Source organism: Rhyacophila brunnea, unplaced genomic scaffold (genome assembly GCF_057557595.1).
Source record: "Rhyacophila brunnea isolate RB1 unplaced genomic scaffold, BYU_Rbru_1.0 scaffold_19, whole genome shotgun sequence".
In the NCBI taxonomy this organism is placed as follows: Eukaryota; Metazoa; Arthropoda; class Insecta; order Trichoptera; family Rhyacophilidae; genus Rhyacophila; species Rhyacophila brunnea.
The window spans coordinates 26556617-26575055 of NW_028232848.1; the positions used below are offsets into that span (position 1 = coordinate 26556617).

General features: G+C 34.8%; 1 protein-coding gene across 1 annotated transcript; it reads right to left on the reverse strand.

Annotated features, from left to right (window-relative positions):
- Positions 1–1854: 1854 nt before the first annotated feature.
- Prosbeta3 (proteasome subunit beta type-3) lies at positions 1855–10269 on the reverse strand. Its single transcript, XM_085946195.1, has 5 exons — positions 10184–10269; positions 9435–9640; positions 7237–7405; positions 5611–5739; positions 1855–2074 (listed from the first exon to the last, which is right to left on the reverse strand). Exons 1-5 carry the CDS (start codon positions 10184–10186, stop codon positions 1964–1966), a joined length of 618 nt encoding a protein of 205 aa, XP_085802321.1. The 5' UTR covers positions 10187–10269; the 3' UTR covers positions 1855–1963.
- Between the last annotated feature and the right edge of the window lie 8170 nt (positions 10270–18439).

An 18439-nucleotide genomic window follows, 5' to 3' on the forward strand; every position in this document is an offset into this window, starting at 1 on the left:
TAAATATAACAATTCATGTTTAAGTAAGGAGTAGAATAAGGCTGAGGAGGCCTTTATCCAGCAGTGGATAGTTCAAGATTGATGATGATAGGGACGATAAAAATAGGTAGATGTTATACAATATCACACATTTTGATAACTATAACAATTCGTATTAATTTCTTCCATTGTTTGCAATGGCAATTTTGTTAGTTTAATATGACTATATTGTGATCTATGGAAATTAGTAGCCTAGGTAATTATTCAATAAAAAAAAGTGTGCGTGAACAGCCACAAAGAAGTATTTTAAAAAATCAAATTTGGAATATCACGTTATCTATGAAACTATAGCAGTGGCGAACACGGCTGTCAGAAGATAATTTACGTAGTGAATTGTACCAAGATTATGGTTTTCTCACCGGAAAAAAGTGCGCCAATGCCTATATTACGATATTTGAATAAAAATAATCAATTCCGTTTGTCAATAAAGGATTAGAAGGTCTTAAGCGACAAAGACGTCATTCTGTTGTGCGTTAAAAGAAATATGGCGAATCGTATACGGTGTATGAGAAAATATCGTATATAAACGTCACGTTTCTGGAAAATCATCGGATATTTCTCAAATTTGGTCAATTCAATCGGTAGATAATTCGGTAGCGCACATATCAAAGTGAAGATGTAAAAATAACAATAAAATGTCGCATAAATGAGCTGTTGGTGCGTTTTCCAAAATCTCTTAGGATTATAATATATAAAAGATACTGATTATAAGCTGTGTCTTTGACCATTCAAATGTGATAAACATTCTACGTATTATGTTTGCTTGATAATAATTATTGACCCAAGAATAAGGTAGTATTTTGTGAAATACGCCATTTCTATTGGCATTCCCCAGTGGCTAAGCTACAACATACGGCCGTAGCCATAAATTGATAAACGATAAATGAAGTAGGGAGTAAGATCATGGTAACGCGCGTGTTTGAACATGTACCGTTTTCAAAAAAATATTTTTTTTTCAGTTATGTACATGTTCAAACACGCGCGTTAACATTATCTTACTCCCTACTTCATTTATCGTTTGTCAGTTTATGTGCTACGGCCGTATGTTGTAGCTTAACCACTGGGGAATGCCAATAAAAATGACGTATTTCAAAAAAATACTGCCTTATTCTTAGATCAATAATTATTATAAAGCAAACATTATTCGTAGAATGTTTATTTGAATGGTCAAAGACAGCTTATAATCAGTATCTTAAAATGTGTAAATCTTGCCCATTTTTTGAATAATAAAATGCCTAATTCTTGTCAAATTTGGGATCAGAGATTATTAATATAATTTTTTATCATAAATATTTCACTATAATAATGTCGACATAAATTGTAATAAATATAAAAAATCTTAACACCACTTCACATGGACGTACTGAAATATGACTATATTCTAAAACATTAGAGTGAGAGGTTTAAAAGAATACTATTTTATGTAATAAAAATACTTTATGCAGTCATCAAATGTTTAAAATAAATATGAAGGATAATAAGGCTTCAAAATTATGTAAATAGATTATCTACAACGTTTAAGGAATGTCCAGGATCATGCTTTGAAAATAGCATAAAAGCTCCACTTTTACGTACGCTGAGCATGTTCTCCCTTAAGTAAAAAGACAGTGTTTTCACTTAGCAGGGCAGTATATCTCTGTTGTAATTTAGCCCTCTCGATCGTTGTTTCAGTCATGTAGGGGTCCCTGAGATTTTACATGTGTTAAACAAAAAAGTTTGAGAATCACCGCTTAAAGGGTGCTAAAGGAAGTTCTGGCATCAGCAGTGGGTGTAGAACAATGTGCTGGTAAACCATAAGTAAATTAAAAACAACAATTTTCTTAAAAAATGTTTATTCGGAAATTTTAACGGGTTTACAATTTTATGAGTGCATGAAGATTGTAAATGAAATACTTTTTTGAAAATAACAAAATTCAATTAAAAATTAATCCATTCGTGTCTTGAGTTTCTTGGTGGTGATTTTGTCTTTTTCAATGATGTGAACGATCGCTCCCCAACCGGAGATCGCATCTCTGTCAAAAGCATTGACGAGCGCCTGAAAACAGAAACAATGTCAGCAGGTAATAATAACATTCCTAAGTGAATAAATCACCATTCCAAGAACACAGAGACATAGAACTCAATGCGAAAGTATGTGGAACTTCTTACAAAGATTAATCGGTACAAGTCGGTTTACAGAAAGCCAGGCGGGAACCGCGCCAATTTTCATTTTGACAAAATTCATGATTTCAAGAATGAAAACCTAACCTAACAAATAATCCAGTTCCTCAGGCTTCCCATAAACCGATTAATCACCAACCATTCAATGAACCCATTATTCGCTATCAAATAATATGTTGTTCATCGAGTGACAATTTAATTTATCGCCATGACAGCATTTTGCCACTGGACCTATAGGGGCGTCCGCCACCACCTAAACCCTATCAATTTGCAAATTTCAGTGAAATTTCAAATACCACTAAATTACATAATCTGTCTGATTTTTTCATTGGTGGAGTATACATTCACATGCAAATTTAATACAAGGAAGAGTTCCGGTGTGGGCCCTGGCCTCCTCCAACAGCTCCCTCCACCTGTCCCTATCCAGTGTGGCTGCTTTCCAATTTGGTACCCCCAGAATACGGCAGTCACTGGCAGCTCCATCCAACCAGCAAATCTTTGGCCTCCCTCTTCTTCTATGTCCTACTGGATTGCTGGACATCACTCTCTTTGCCGGTTCATTGCCATTCATACGGTGCACATGACCTAGCCATCACAGTCTCCCAATCTTAATTGATTGAACTGCGCTGCAATCTTCGTACAGCCCGTAGAGCTCAGCATTATATCTTCTCCTCCAATTGATGCCATCCCCGATCGGTCCATATATACGGCAGAGAATTTTTCTTTCAAAGATGTTCAGGGCTCGTTCATTTCGCAGAGTTAATGTCCAGGTTTCCGATGCGTAGGTGAGCACTGGCTTTACAAGTGTCTTGTAAAGAGTGCTTTTAGTTCGGCGAGATAGTATGCGGGACTTAAAATGTCTTAACAGGCCAAAGTAGCATTTATTCGCAGATATGATTCTCTTGTTGATTTCTTCTGTAATATCATTATGTCGAGTTACAAGAGATCCAAGGTATATGAAACTGTCGACCGTATCAAACTTGTATGCACCAATATCTAACTTTGGTGCGACTTCTCGTGGTATGACATAGACAGGCATGTATTTAGTTTTTGCTTCGTTTATTTGTAAACCCATTCTTTTGGAAGAGGCTTCTAGTGCTGTGAATGCCTTTTTCAGTGCCAATTCTGATATGGCAATGATGTCGATATCATTGGCATACGCCAGCAGGCACAGGCTTAGTAAATATCGTGCCGCTGCCACGGGCAACAATCTTTGCATCCCGTATCGCCTTTTCTAGCGCAATATTGAAAAGAAGGCATGCCAGAGCGTCACAGCATCAAGGAAGAGTTGAATCATTGAAAAAGCTAGTGTCATTTTCAAGAATTGTCTCGCTCATTTTTGAAACGTGCGACAATGAAACAAAACAAGAAATAACTGAACACGAGGTATTATTGCGAACAGTACCATTAGATCCGAGAAATCTGTGGTCATAGAATATGAGTAACAGAGTTACTACTCCACCATGCACTCTCTACCAAGATCTAAGTACTCTATTCTACCAATTACGTTTTCACTGGTAGAATTAGAATGATAGTTTGTGTTTGCCAAAGTACTCTACTGACGAATACAAGGCTTTATGGTTTCCTGTTTTTCTATACAGCCCAATAACACCAAAGAAATTACTATAATAAATATTATATTTAATTGAGGGGTCTAGAAACAAAAACGGCAGTTTCCATTTTTGAAAAATGTCTTATTTCTCTTTTATATGTATAATTTCTAAAAAAAAAGAATTGTAAAATGAAATATATTATTAGTATACAAACATTTAAAAATACCTTTTTCAACTATACCTATAAGATACGAGGGTGGTCCCAGAAGTACCCGACCTAACAAAGAAAACAAAAAAAATTTGGGAATTTTTTTTTTATTTCTCTACGTAGTCTCCTTTCAGGTCGATACACTTTTTCCAGCGATGTTCAATAGCTTTGATACCCTGTTTATAGTGAGAACCGTAGAGTTCCTCAAAATAGCCATCAACCGCCGACTCCACCTCTTCATTGTTGGCAAATCTTTTACCACCGAGCCATTTTTTCAAGTTTGGAAACAGAAAATAATCCGAGGGGGTTAAATCTGGTGAATAGGGTGCGTGAGGAAGCAATTCAAACTTAACTTAACTCATTGATTTTGGCCATCGCGATAACGGATGTGTGAACTGATGAATTGTCCTTGATGAAACGAAACTATCTTTTTCGCCAAATGCGGTTGTTTTTTCTTGATTTCATCACTCAAACGCTGCAATAAGTTTGCATAATACACGCCACGCCGTTGATTGATTTTCCTTTCTGAAGATAATCAATGAAAATTACCCCACGCACATCCTAAAAAACTGACACCATGACCTTGCCTGCAGATGGAACTGTCTTCGCCTTCTTTGGAGCCAATTCTCCCCTTTCAGTCGATTGTTTTGACTGTTCTTTCGTCTCTGGTGTGAAGTGATGGACCCTTGTTTCATCCATGGTTATGAAGAGACGCAAAAACTCTGCTTTATTGCTCTGTGAAATTTCGCCAAACACTCGATTGAAACATCCTCACGATGCTGTTTTTGTTCCATTGAGAGTAATCGCGGCACCCACCTTGCGCACAGCTTTCTCATGTCCAAATTTTCACTTTCACTTTTTGAAATGCCTAGCATGTCTACTAGCTCGCGCAATTTCAGTCGACGTTCATCCGATACCATTTTGTGGATTTTCGTCACCATTTCTGGCATGGTCACCTAATTTGGTCGACCACTGCAATGTTCGTCTTGGCAGCTCGTACAGCCTCGTTTAAGCTCAGCCACCCAATATGATACTGTTGTAAACAAAGGAGCAGACACACCCCCAGAGTAGTGCCGCTTTGATATTGGTTGGACTGAAGCCTTTCAAATGAAAGTATTGTATCACATAAATATGACCAATTTTTTCCATGTTTACAAATTCACTGAGAGCGTTCACTGTTGATGGTTGACAAATAATTACTGAACAACGTAGCGTCGTCAAACTTCAAACTTAGGCTTTATAAGGTTGGTACTTTATAAATCATGGTCACTATTTTCAAACAACAACTGCTATCTATACGTCAGGTAGGGTACTTCTGGGACTACCGGTATGACATTGTTAATGACTACTAAACATTTTACGAAAATTAACTGCTTTTTTCGATTCTAAGCCCATCAATTGTTTTATTCAATACAGAACATAACATTTTAAAATGTAGCATTTTTTTTATTGAGAATACATAATTCCGAATAGCCTCGGTAACAAACATTTTAATAATATCATTGATGTAATAAAAATAATCTGGAGAAAAAAAAAGAGTGGGGTTTGAACACAACTATCACTCGCCTGGTGAGTGCTTTGTCAATTAAGCTACCTAGACAATTTTGGTTGTTTTTGTTGTTAAAGAAAATATTCATCATAAAAACATACCTGGGAGATTGTCTCAAATAGATCATCAGGCGATAGATTCGGCTCCCATAACGCTTCACACATACCATAAAGTTGCTCGCTGCAAGTACCCCCTACGACAAAATCATCAGGCTCATCTTTGCATCCAATCTGTGAACAACAATATTTACCAGCTTTATTACACGTTAACTAGTTAAAAACAGTTGATGACAATCAATAGCCTGGCAAAAATAGTTAGCCTACTGTGGATAATTTGGCATAGCACGAGACGAATATTTAATTGTGATGAGACAGCATTTTTCACCTAAACAGAGTTCTTCTAAAAAACGGCTCAAAATCAGTGTACAACCATATATCTAGCGGGGGAAAAAAATGCTTAACTGTATTATTAAATGGTAATGCAATAGGAGAAATGGCCTCGTCGATGGTCATCTTTATGCTCAAAAGAATGAGCGATAAGGTAGCCAAGAGTGCGCCAAAAACTTGGGTACTAAGGTTATCGGAGAACGGATGGATGACTGACGAAACATTCCATGAATATATTATTGCGAATGTTTTTCATCCTTGACTCATATCTGAAAATAATCCTCTTCCGGCTATTATGTTTCTTGATGGCCATTCTTTTCATTTAACCTTGAGCCATTGAGCACTTTTGCCAGGCCAATGGTATAATATTAGTAGCACGTTTCCTGAATGCAACACATTTATTACAACCGTTCGATGTTGCCGTTTTTCATCCGCCCAAGCTTACTTGGAGTGATGCAATGTAAGATTGGCGGACCGAAAACAATCACCAAAAAATGACAAAAAAAAGTTCTGTCCTTTCCTAGAGAAGATCATAAAGAAAATACTGCCACAAAACCTTAAGAGTGGGTTCAATAAAATGTGGATTATACCCATTTACTATGGAGAGCATTGATTTAACCAAACTTACTAATATAGACGACAGTAGCGAAGACAGTAACCTAAACCTATACGAAGAAATGTCACGGCATCTTCGATTCCTTCCTTGAGGTTGAAATCACTGCAGAGAAATTGGAAACTTTTTTGTGGAATGCTAGTGATGCATGGGCTGGTCCAAAAGAAGGCGAAAGTTTATTCAATGTTTGGACAAGTACTAAATAAGTTAGATGAGTTAATTTCTGAAAACATGGCAGCAACACAGGACCAAGCTGAACAAAGTTTCGATACTACAGACATTACCAATAGCTTTATATTATATTTTTTTATGTATTATATAGATATTTTTTTATTGCTTAATTTTTTTCAATGTCAAATTTGTTGAATTAAATAAAACATGTACAAAAACTTTACAAGTTTAAATGAATAAAAAATTAAATAAACAAGGTGATGTTGGTTTTGTTTATAATCTTAAACGTGTCCGATAGCTAGATAAATTCTAAATATCCAGAAATTGACACAATGAACATAATGTTAGCACACGATTTTTTATATGGATTCAAGCAGAGATTTTTCCTTAACGTGTCGATGACTGGGACGTTTACCTTACTCAACTCAAAAACGATAAAACTGTGACTTCAGCTCCAAACTACAGATGGTTTATACCACTATCATAAATATAGTGAGAAATAAGTATGGTAACTGAAGAGTAAAACCCTTCAAATATATCAAGAGAATAATTCTTACCAAATCCATATTACACACATAGGGCTCAAATGTTTCCGGATCTAATCCGGCAATAACTGGTTCAACAAAATATGGGCCGAACCTCTTCTCATATAAAAGATTTGATACCATCGAGCAGAAAGTTTTGGGAGTCATACGTCTGCTCTCTTTCAACTCATAAAGGTTCAACCTGAAAAAAATATTTTACACAATGTTATTCGACTTGAGGATTGTTCCCACAACAAATAAAATTATAAACTAAGTACTGTTGCGAGACAACTTGTCAAAAATCACTTTGCAGATTATTTCAAAATTACTAGCTGTAATGTGTAATTTATAGATGATTCGACAATTTGAAGGCAATAATTTTAGATTACAGCGTTAACAAAAAAAAAATATTTTTGTTTACGTCACTGTTGGTTGGAAACACTCGATTCGTCAAAAGTGTTCAATGTGAAGATAACATTAAATTAAAGTAATAATTTTAAAAAAAGCACAACAATCATGTGGCCATCTTATGAAATAAAGTATGGAAAAAATTAACACACTGCTAATCATGGCCTCCACATCCTGAAGCAGGCCCCCAGGCCAGGATCTTTAGCGGGCCCACCTACCTATCGCTAAGGTTAAGGGGAGTGTGATGCTCTACAGTAGTGTTTCTTAAATTCTTCAAGGGAATTATCATTTAAGTATATCAATCATCAATCAAATCACGTTAAATTACAACGCACAACCACATATTTAAAATATTTAATAGCCTTGGAGTAAAGTAGCGCTTGCGCTGCAGGCGACTTTTTTTACTATTGGAGTAAATTTGTGATGTGCGTTAATCTCACTTAGCTGGTTGACCCGCCACGCCGGGCCCCCAGGATACGGCTGGGGCCATGCTGCTAATGTTCCAGTATTATTTTTAGCGATGAGGTCGAAAAAATCTCATCTTTCCTACCTGAAACCTACACTCGACTGCTATATTTGCATTTCTTCCTTAATTTTCCGTCTGTTCAATGCTTGCATTCTGATGGTTCAAAGCAACCATATACTGAACTTCAAAAACAGATGCTTGCGGCAAATACTGGGTTGTGGGATTTTAAAAGTAATGAGCAGATGACTAAGCAGACATGAAGCCTTTCGTAACATCAAAGTAGAAGTTACACTGCCATTGGATTTAATCTACGGATGTCTCAAGAAAAGTGTCAACCTGGCCTGCCTTTTCTTCAAGCCAACCAGATTCCAGCGTCCTGGAAAGCCACTAAATACCATCCACAGGGTGTATATGGCAGTGGCGAAGGGTGGAGGTAGGTTGTGGACATCTGACATAAAAAGTGCAAACCAAACTTTATTAGTCAAAGGAACTAAGAATACAAATTCCAGATGGTGTTAGTTAGTATTTAAAATTTAATTGAACCGTCTAAACTAAACCATTGTAGTTTAGGTATGCTATGGGCGATCTGACAAAGAGAGTGCACACTTTTTTAGTCATAATTATTTGATTTCATTGAATTACGAATACAAATTACAGATGATCTTTTTTAGCCTTCAAAATTCAACTAAACCCTGTCCAACCAAACCACAAAAAATATTCTTCTATCTATAAAATATCGAGGGTATACTGACAGAAAGCATTAACTCATTAAAACAAGTTCTGAGATAATCGCAAAAAGGACTTTAATTTTTTTTTCAGAGCGTTCTCCCACGTAGATTTTTTTATGATTTAAAAACATTTTTTCTACATTATAAAGACTAACCTTTATGGCAAACACAATATTCGACATGTTACAAGTCCTGTATTTTGTATACGCAGAACGCATTAGGTCATTATCATGCTTTCTATCAGAATAAAAAAATAACAATATGATTTAATAATGTTTCTATTTTCTCACCATTATATCCTATGTCTTTGTGCGTTTACCAGTACGTAGAGCGTAAAATTGTATACATTTTGGCATTTAAAACAGAAAAACAGCAAAAACTGAAATAATGCGTTCTGTCAGTATACCCTCGATATCTAAAACCATGTTTGATTTACTGGCATACTTCTAGATATTTTATAGATAGAAAAATATTTTTTATCTATTATTGTTTGGCTTAGACAGGGTTTTATTTATATTTAAAAACTAACCAACACCATCTGCAATTTGTATTCCTATAACTGGGAGATACTGACATGACCTCTTGTTTGGACATGATTTGCCTACAACCATGGAACTTCGTGTACTCACCTAAACTTAAGTCGTTGGTAGACAGTCTGCGTGTCGGTTGCAAGTCCAGGCAATCCGATAAAAAGATGAGGTCCCATCTCAAACACCTTTTGGAACTCTAGCGCCACCGTCTGCGCTTGGATACCGAATCTACGATCACAGGCAATCGCCACACAGTCCTTGCCCTTCATGGCGATGATGGCCCCACCATTGTATGCCAAAATCGACTACAAAACAAAAGATACGTTATGAAAAATTTCCAACTTAGTCATTGTTCATGCTACATTACCAGCTATCTGTGCTTCTTATCAGATGTTCGATTCGAATCCCAACCTATAGATTCAGACGGGCGGGTGTTCTACCACTGTTATGCATGTCATGATGCAAAAAATGAGTATTTACTTACTATAAAATTACCCAAATAAAACTTCAGATCTTCTAATTGCACTACTTGGAACAATTTTTAAATAAATATACGACTTCCGATCTACCCAGATTTATTAATGAAAATACACAAAGAAAAACACAACGATAATGACAAATTTACCTACTGAAAAATATAACAATACCATTTTGAAGTAAGTTAAATTACATCGTATAATAAATAATAGGTATACCATGGAATAAAATAACATTTCATGGGTCATTCGTGAGGTTAGACTTTGGGAAAAGTGATCATTTAAACAGACAGATTAAAGAAATACTGATATTCTTGTTCTTACGTTATTTGATGTGAGAGAACTGATAAAGCAAATGTAAAAATATCTTACCATTTCTATACCGGTTCAATAAATTTTATTATACGAATGCTAAAAAACGCCGATCACCTCAAAATTGACATATCATTCAGGACGATGTGTTCGAAAACGCTCACAAATAATCATACACAAAATTTTAGTGAAAATTGAGAGAGATGTTCATAAAAGATTATGTGAAATATAATGCCAAGATAAAATATATCTACAACAAAAGAGCTTCGATCGGGTATTGTTATTACTTTATCCAGTGGTTACTTTCTACATAAAATAAACGCTTTTTGAAGAGTCGAGATCCTCGAAATTGCGGGTTTTTAAATCTTTATCTATAATCCAATTAAAATTTTATCTACGCCCTCCAAAAACTTTTTATAAAAAAATACTATGCTTGAATCCGAAAACAAGAATATTAAAACGATATTCCATTATAGCTCTTAAAAATCTTATACTAATAAAGTATACGGTTCGTCGATTTTATTTTTGCTTATTTTAAGAAAAAACACAGGTAATATTACGATTTTGACTTTTTTCAAGGAATACTTCAAATACATTAGAATTTAGATGGTTAACCACAGAAGTCACGTTTGGACTTTTGTTCAGGAGAATGATTTTAGTGTAGGTTAAATGTTTGAAACTCTATAACTTTTTAAAGAACTATAGTAATTAGGGTCTGTAAACGGTATTATTCATAATCAAATTTATTTTTGACCATATTATAGATAGAAATACCAAATTATTTAGAATTATTAAATTAATGGACTTCTGTGTTTTATGTTCTAACACAATATAATATAGAACGAGGGTATACTTGCAGAACGCATTAAGTGAGTTTTTGCTGTTTTTCTGTTTTAAATGCCAAAATTCTTAGAATTTTACGCTCTACGTTCTGGTAAAACGCACTTAGTCATAGGATATACTGGTAAGAAAATAGAAACTGCATTAAGTCATATTGTTATTTTTTTATACTGACAGAAAGCATTATATGACCTATAATGCGTTCTGTGTGTACAAAATACGGGACTTGTAACATGGCATATGCATTAAGTGTGACATAATGCATTCTGTCAGTACAAATTTTGTCAATAGATGTCACCATAGGGCATAGGCCATACCTTTGCAATTTTAATTCATATGTCTTTAGTGATTAGTGAAACAATACATTGAACCATTTGAAGAATTTATTAGAATGACTTCGTCTCAAAGAGCAAAACATAATATATTAAAGATGTGTTGGAGTTGTTCTTATGATCGCAAAAAAGATTACATTCTAAAAAATGTTGAGATTGAAATTCCCGTTGATAGAAAACCAAGGAATGAAAAAAGGAAATCCAGACAAAACTAAAGAGTTATTTCTTTTTCAAGAGTGGACAAAAAGTCAGAGTCTGAATTTTTTTTTTAAAGTAGTTACTTTACACATTTCAAATAGATCAGTAATTCACGCATTTAAAGGACAAGAAGACGTGGGAGTACAGTTTACGTTACACGATCGTAGAGGTAAACATCCCCCTATTCACAAAACAAGCAATGAGAATTTAATCCATATAAAGTCTCACATAGAATCCTTCCCGTTTATGGAGAGTCACTACACGAGAAAGGACATATATATAAGGTAATATTTAGACAGTAAATTAACAATTTGCAAAATGTATAACCTGTGTAAAGACTATTGCACAGAAAAAGGCGTATCACCATTGACACAGAAAACCTATCATAGAGTGTTCTGCAAAAATTATAATTTATCGTTTTTCAAACCAAAAAAGGACCAGTGCACATTTTGTAATAAATACAAAGTAAGTTGCCCCGAAGACAACATCATAATGGAAGAGGATTTTCAGAGTCATTTGAAAAGGAAAAATGAATGTCATTCTGAAAAAGAAATATGTCCAATAATGATTCCTTATTCATGACTGTAACATACGATCTTCAGAGTGTGTTACATATACCATCGACAGAGGTTTCACTGCTCTATTATAAAAGAAAATTAAATATGTTTAACTTAACTATTTACGAAGGTCCAAAGCCGAATAAAGGATTTTGTTTGGCTTGGACCGAAATAAATGGAAAGCGAGGTAGTTGCGAAATAGGAAGTTGTCTCATGTGGTATCTCAAGCAGCTTCCATCGAGTGTAACTGAAATATCTTTCTTCTCCGATACATGCGGAGGCTATAATAGAAATTTGCAAGTATCTGCTCTTTTCTTGAATCTATGGAATGCGATTCTATGCATAGTGCCATAGAAAACAGGCAAAAGTTTGCGTCGATTTATTGTGCCAATGACTAAATGATTTTTGAATGTCTCGTTTCATTTCGAAAAAGAAACCATACGAAACAAGCGAGCTAAAATATACTGACTTTTATGACCTCAAATTTTTATCGAATCAGTTAATAAAAAATAAAAACTTGGCGTAAATTGGCTAAAAATGAAATGTCTTAAATATGAAAAGGAAAAACCATTTACCATTTACCATTCAATATAAATATAGTTTTAGTGATGTGTACGAAACAATAAACGTTTTAAACATTAGAAATGCTTCGCGTATCAACCAAATTTGTTTTGTAGAAATCGAAAACATTCCACAATTGTAATATAAAAATCCATTAAAAACAAGTTGTGCCAAAAAAAGGATTTGTGTGAAAAAAGTGTAATACTGGACATTTTTCATTGGTGGTTTCAACAATTATCTGCCGAGAATAACAGCTATCCAGACTTACTTCCGGAGCCCGATATAAATGATTCCGATGCCGAAAACGACGTTCTTTTTTTAAATATTAATACTGATACTAATCTAATTGTTTTCATGAATAAGTGCAATGTGCAAGTGCAAGGAAATGCAAAGAATGTCAATCAGAATTAAGGCTAGTCGTAATATGTAGCATACTATCCAATCTGCACACCCTTCAGAGAAATGTTATTGTAGTTTACGGTAAATAATTTAATTTTAAAAAAATCTGTTTAAAAATTATTGTGATTTATTATTATTTCATTGTATTTTTTCTATATTTCTCTAATTTGAAATAAATAATGTTATTTTCATTAAAAATATTATTTTTATTTGTATTATTATGTACCAATCTAATCATTAACATAAAAAAATATAACAATAATGCATTGTCATTTATCTAATAATATGTCAAAGTTAGCGAATAGTTACTGACAGAATGCATTATGTCAGCGGTCACATCACATTTACATTTAAAAAAAAATATCCATACAACTTATCAACATCAAATCTTATGTTTTGTATGCCAAAAAGGTTATTCTTTATAATGTAGAAAAAAAATATATAAAACATAAAACATTCTACATGGGAGAAAGCTTTGAAAAAAAAAATAAGCTATTAATGCGATTATCTCAGAACTTGTTTTAATGACTTAATGCTTTCTGTCAGTATACCCTCGAGAAGTACCACTAAAGGTTCAAATCACAGAACAGATAATAAATAGAATACCGATGCGCTATATTCAATACACCGCATGGTGAAGCAGGCTTTTGAATGTGTGACTGTCCTACGAAAATGAAGCACGCATTATGCACGTGCAATACACCAACATTAAATGAGCGTAAATGCATAAACCGAAAGCAGTTTTCAATATTCAACGTAAAACGTATTCTAAACACGTGTGTAAGTTTAACCCGGATTCTTCCTTACTCGAGTCGGTTACCTGCTAACGCCTTACCCGTTGTGTATTTCAGTTCCCATTATTTCTGAGTTCCCTGGTTCAAATAGACTATATGACGATCGGGCACATATATGCTAAGAGCATTTTAGTGTCTATGATCAAATCTATGCCATTCCGACATATTATGCATACATATTGTATGCAGTGACGTCCCGTGGGGGTAGGCAGATTGAGCGTCGCTTGGGGGCGTCAGTTACTCGAAGGGCGGAAAATCGAGGAGAATCATTTGGAATATTTAGAAATAGCTACCTAAACTTAGTAATAACGAAAATATCTTTCCATTAAAAATTCAGCTCACTGGTTTTTGGCGGGTTCGCGATATCTAGTTTACTTACGTTGCCCTTCTACGTCCTTGGTGACCAGAAACGACACATGCAGATTTGCGAATATATACAGTCTGATATTTTGTTAGTAATGTATCCATACAACACAGTTCTTAGATATTGGACTCATGAAAGGATGATAAAAATACTGTTTAAAAAATGGGGTGGCATTTTGGCGCTGCCTAGGGGCGGCATTTTATCTAGGGACGTCACTGATTGTATGACAGCTATGACATCCTATTTACACTCTGTGACACAGGATGCCAACATAAGAAACGGGTTTTTCGACATATATATGACCGATCGTCATAGAGTGTATTTGAAGCATAAGCAATACTTAACCTATAGATAATACACGGAAGTCCATATAGGTCAATGACATTAATATGGACGAATCATCTAGAAAATAAAATGACACTCACTTTGTGTCGGGTCTGCCGGATGGCGAAATTCATATTTTAATATCGGTATCCTACGCTCAAATGAACATTCTGCTTGCAAGCGGTCTGGCGACACCGCTGGGTCTGCCCATACAAAATTTCTGACTGTCAGGTTTCGACTCCACCGTTATTATTGTGTTACAAAATGCCAATGTGCCTAGTTAAAAATTGTAAAAAAATCTACTAAACACTCCAAGAAAGATGGGATATCACTTTGCATGTGTTAGTATTATTTATTATTTATAAAATGCCATTTTAAGATATTGATGAATGTTTATTCAATGCAATTGAATGACAGGAACCATTGGACAGTCAGTCGCCTGTGATTCGTGGGCTCACTTGCGTCTAATCTCCGAGAAGTCGTAAGTAACCGAGAATCTGTTTCTAACGCAATGAGTCATGACACTAATACGCCATTACAATAAAGGTTATATTACTATAAATTCTCGAAGCTTGTATCGCATAATGGAAACGGATACGTCAATGGTCACGTGACATCTACCTATACATCTATGAATGACTTTCATGCACAATTTCTCGTGCGCGCCGGGTATGAAGTGAGTCGTCCATTTAATATGTCATTGATATAGGTATATAATATTTTTATTTCCTGTGCATCATATTATTAATAAATATATTATTATAAATACACAAAATATTTCAGTGAGTACTTATAGGTACATATGAAAAAGAATTATATTTTTTTTATTTACAACAGCATTTTTATTTGAAATGTATTATTGGTCTAGAAAAAAAATCAACACAATGAGAAGTATTCCTGGTCATTCTCCGGGACATCAGCTGATGAGGAATTATGTAGAATTCTATCATAAATTCTTGAAATTCCCGATATATCCATTGTTTCATAGTTTGCATAGTTTGCAGATCTCAGCTTTTAAAAAGTTTGCGGACTTTTACGGCAAGCAAAAAGGTTTTTTCTCATCGAGAATTCACCATAATACATCGAAATAGGAATCACGCACACTCTAGTGCACGCCAACCAAGGTCTTGGGAAGTTGCTCCTGGGACACTTTAGGCATAAATTTGAATAGCGCTTATCGTTCGTTACACCACGGTATATACCTGCATAACGGGTGTGGAAACGTGGCTGGTGGTTGTGGGAAAAGCAAGTTTGCAGATCTTTGTAATTTGGCCGTGCTAATTGGACGTAATGAATTTTGAACATGTGGAATGCCAATGGGAAACAAAATATTTTGCGACCTTGTTTTTCTACGGAGGTCCACAGTTTTGAAATCTTCATCGGAAAACTTCGCCGTATAACGTAGACAACCAGCGCCATCTTAAGATACAAAATAAATAGAGTCGGTTGTGAAATAACCCATTTTATCTGCTCACATTTGCAACCATACAACATTAGAAATAAAAAATGTGTGTCATCAATATTATTTCTTCGAGCCACAAAAGGAGCTGAAGATGATTCATACAAAGAACAAAAATTGTTTATATCATTTAACGCCATGTTAATAACTTTAAAAGGCTTGTTTCTTTTACATGTCCCTACAAACTGAACCCAATCCCATGGAGTAACAATTATCTGCATCCATCCGTGCAGCATCTTTTTTAGTGTTCTGTTATAGAGTGGTCAGTGTCGATCTCCATGTGTGTATGGCCTCGTAATAGGAATTTGTGATTTATGATTTTCAGCGTAGGAATGGTTTTCAGAAGCCAGGTATATGAAAAAACAATCATGATATTCCTATTTTGGCCAGGGCAATTTTATTATCATACCAAATCGTCAGCTCTTCAATATTTGCCAAAACATTGCTAGATGCCCATTTCATCAAGCAGCAGCCGATCTTATTGCCGCCCCTTCCACCTTTTATTTCATCCACATCAGTGTTGTGTCTCACCACTTGTACCATCGTAAATTGTAAAATTGAGAGTCCACAATTTTCTCTGAGTAGTAGATTTTTCTTTTGCAAGAGTTTTATCAATCTTCTTTAATTGCAGTTGCTTCGTGTATGTGGTCTTCCAAAAGGTGTCTTTGAATTTCTTTTTCTTCAAAAGAAATATTAACATATTTAAGACACATCTTAGGGCTATCGCAGGCGTCACAAGTATCATTGCTTTGCAAATGAAACCCGAATAAATTTTTTTTTTAATGAATTAAAAATCCATTTTGAATAGGTATATGGCGATAGAGCCACAATTTTGGGTTCATTCATGTGGTTATATTCTTTGTAGAATAAATCAAACATTTTTGTAATACTTATGTATGTATAACTAGCTGTATCACCCGACTCTGCCCGGGAGTTACGTAGAGTGCAAAGGATTGAATTTAAAAAAGTAAAAAAATATAATATTAGAGATTTAAATTTTTTTGTACATTTATTGCATTTAAATATCTTAAAAAGTAGTACAAATTCAATTCATTATTGTAAAACTGTCCCCGGAGTGCAACAGGTTAAAACTTAAATTCGAGACCCCGACCACGCACTCCGGCTCTGATGCATCCCCGGGGTGCAACGGGTTAAAACTGAAATTCAGGACACCGACCACGCACAGCGGCTCTGATGCCGATACATACAATTATTGTCAGTGAGTGAAGCATTCCGATCTACGCGTAACACGTCTCCCGCGCCAACCTGCCGGTTAGTGATTGTGTGCATCTAACTTTGCCATTTGACCTCCGATCGAGCTGAAATAAACGCCAATATTTTTTAAATGTACACATTCTAGCGATATTATAAATTATTAAAAATGGGGGTTGCAGCATTAACTTCCGCGTTTCAAGTCCCTGTGGCGGCTTTTTTTCCGCAAAAACCGTAAAACTGTCCCCGGGGTGCAACAGGTTAAATCTGGAATTCGAAACCCTGACCACGCACTCCGCCTCGTCCTAGCGTAGGTCAAAATGGAGCTTTTGTTCTATTTTCAAAGCATGATCCTGGACATACCTTAAACGTTGTAGATAATCTATTTATATAATTTTGAAGCCTTATTATCCTTTATATTTATTTTAAACATTTGATGACTGCATAAAGTATTTTTATTACATAAAATAGTCTTCTTTTAAACCTCTCGCTCTAATGTTTTAGAATATAGTCATATTTCAGTACATAAATGTGCAGTAGTTGAACATGAACATGGACCGTTTAAAAAAAAAAGATTTTTTTTCGGTTAGGTACATGTTCAAACACGCGCGTTAACATCATTTTACTCCCTACTTCAATTATAGTCTGTCAATTTATGGCTACGGCCGTATGTTGTAGCTTAACCACTGGGGAATGCCAAATGAAATGGCGTATTTCAAAAAAACACTACCTTATTCTTAGGTCAATAATTATTATAAAGCAATCATTATTCGTAGGATGTTTATCACACTTGAATGGTCAAAGACATAGCTTATTTTTATAAGTATCTTTAGAATTATCTTCAAATGTGTTAATCTTGCCCATTTTTTGAATAATAAAATGCCTAATTCTTGTCAAATTTGGGATCACAGATATTATCAATATAATTTTTTATCGTAAATATTTCACTATAATAATGTCGATATAAATTATACTGATGGTTTTATAAATGCGTTTAAAAATTAATAAATGTAAAAAATCTTAACACCACTGCACAGTTATGTACTGAAATATGACTATATTCTAAGACATTAGAGCGAGAGGTTTTAAAGAATACTATTTTATGTAATAAAAATACTTTATGCAGTCATCAAATGTTTAAAATAAATATAACGGATAATAAGGCTTCAAAATTATATAAATAGATTATCTACAACGTTTAAGGTATGTCCAGGATCACGCTTTGAAAATAGAAAAAAAGTTCCATTTTGACCCACGCTGAGCACGTCCGCCCTTA

What these genes read in the sequence shown, in the direction of transcription:
- Prosbeta3 (XM_085946195.1), bottom strand. An exon ending in ATGTGTGTAATATGGATTTG is followed by an intron (nt 5,740 to 7,236) that starts GTAAGAATTATT and finishes TGTTGTTCACAG; the next exon opens with ATTGGATGCAAAGATGAGCC. An exon ending in TATTTGAGACAATCTCCCAG is followed by an intron (nt 2,075 to 5,610) that starts GTATGTTTTTAT and finishes TTCTGTTTTCAG; the next exon opens with GCGCTCGTCAATGCTTTTGA.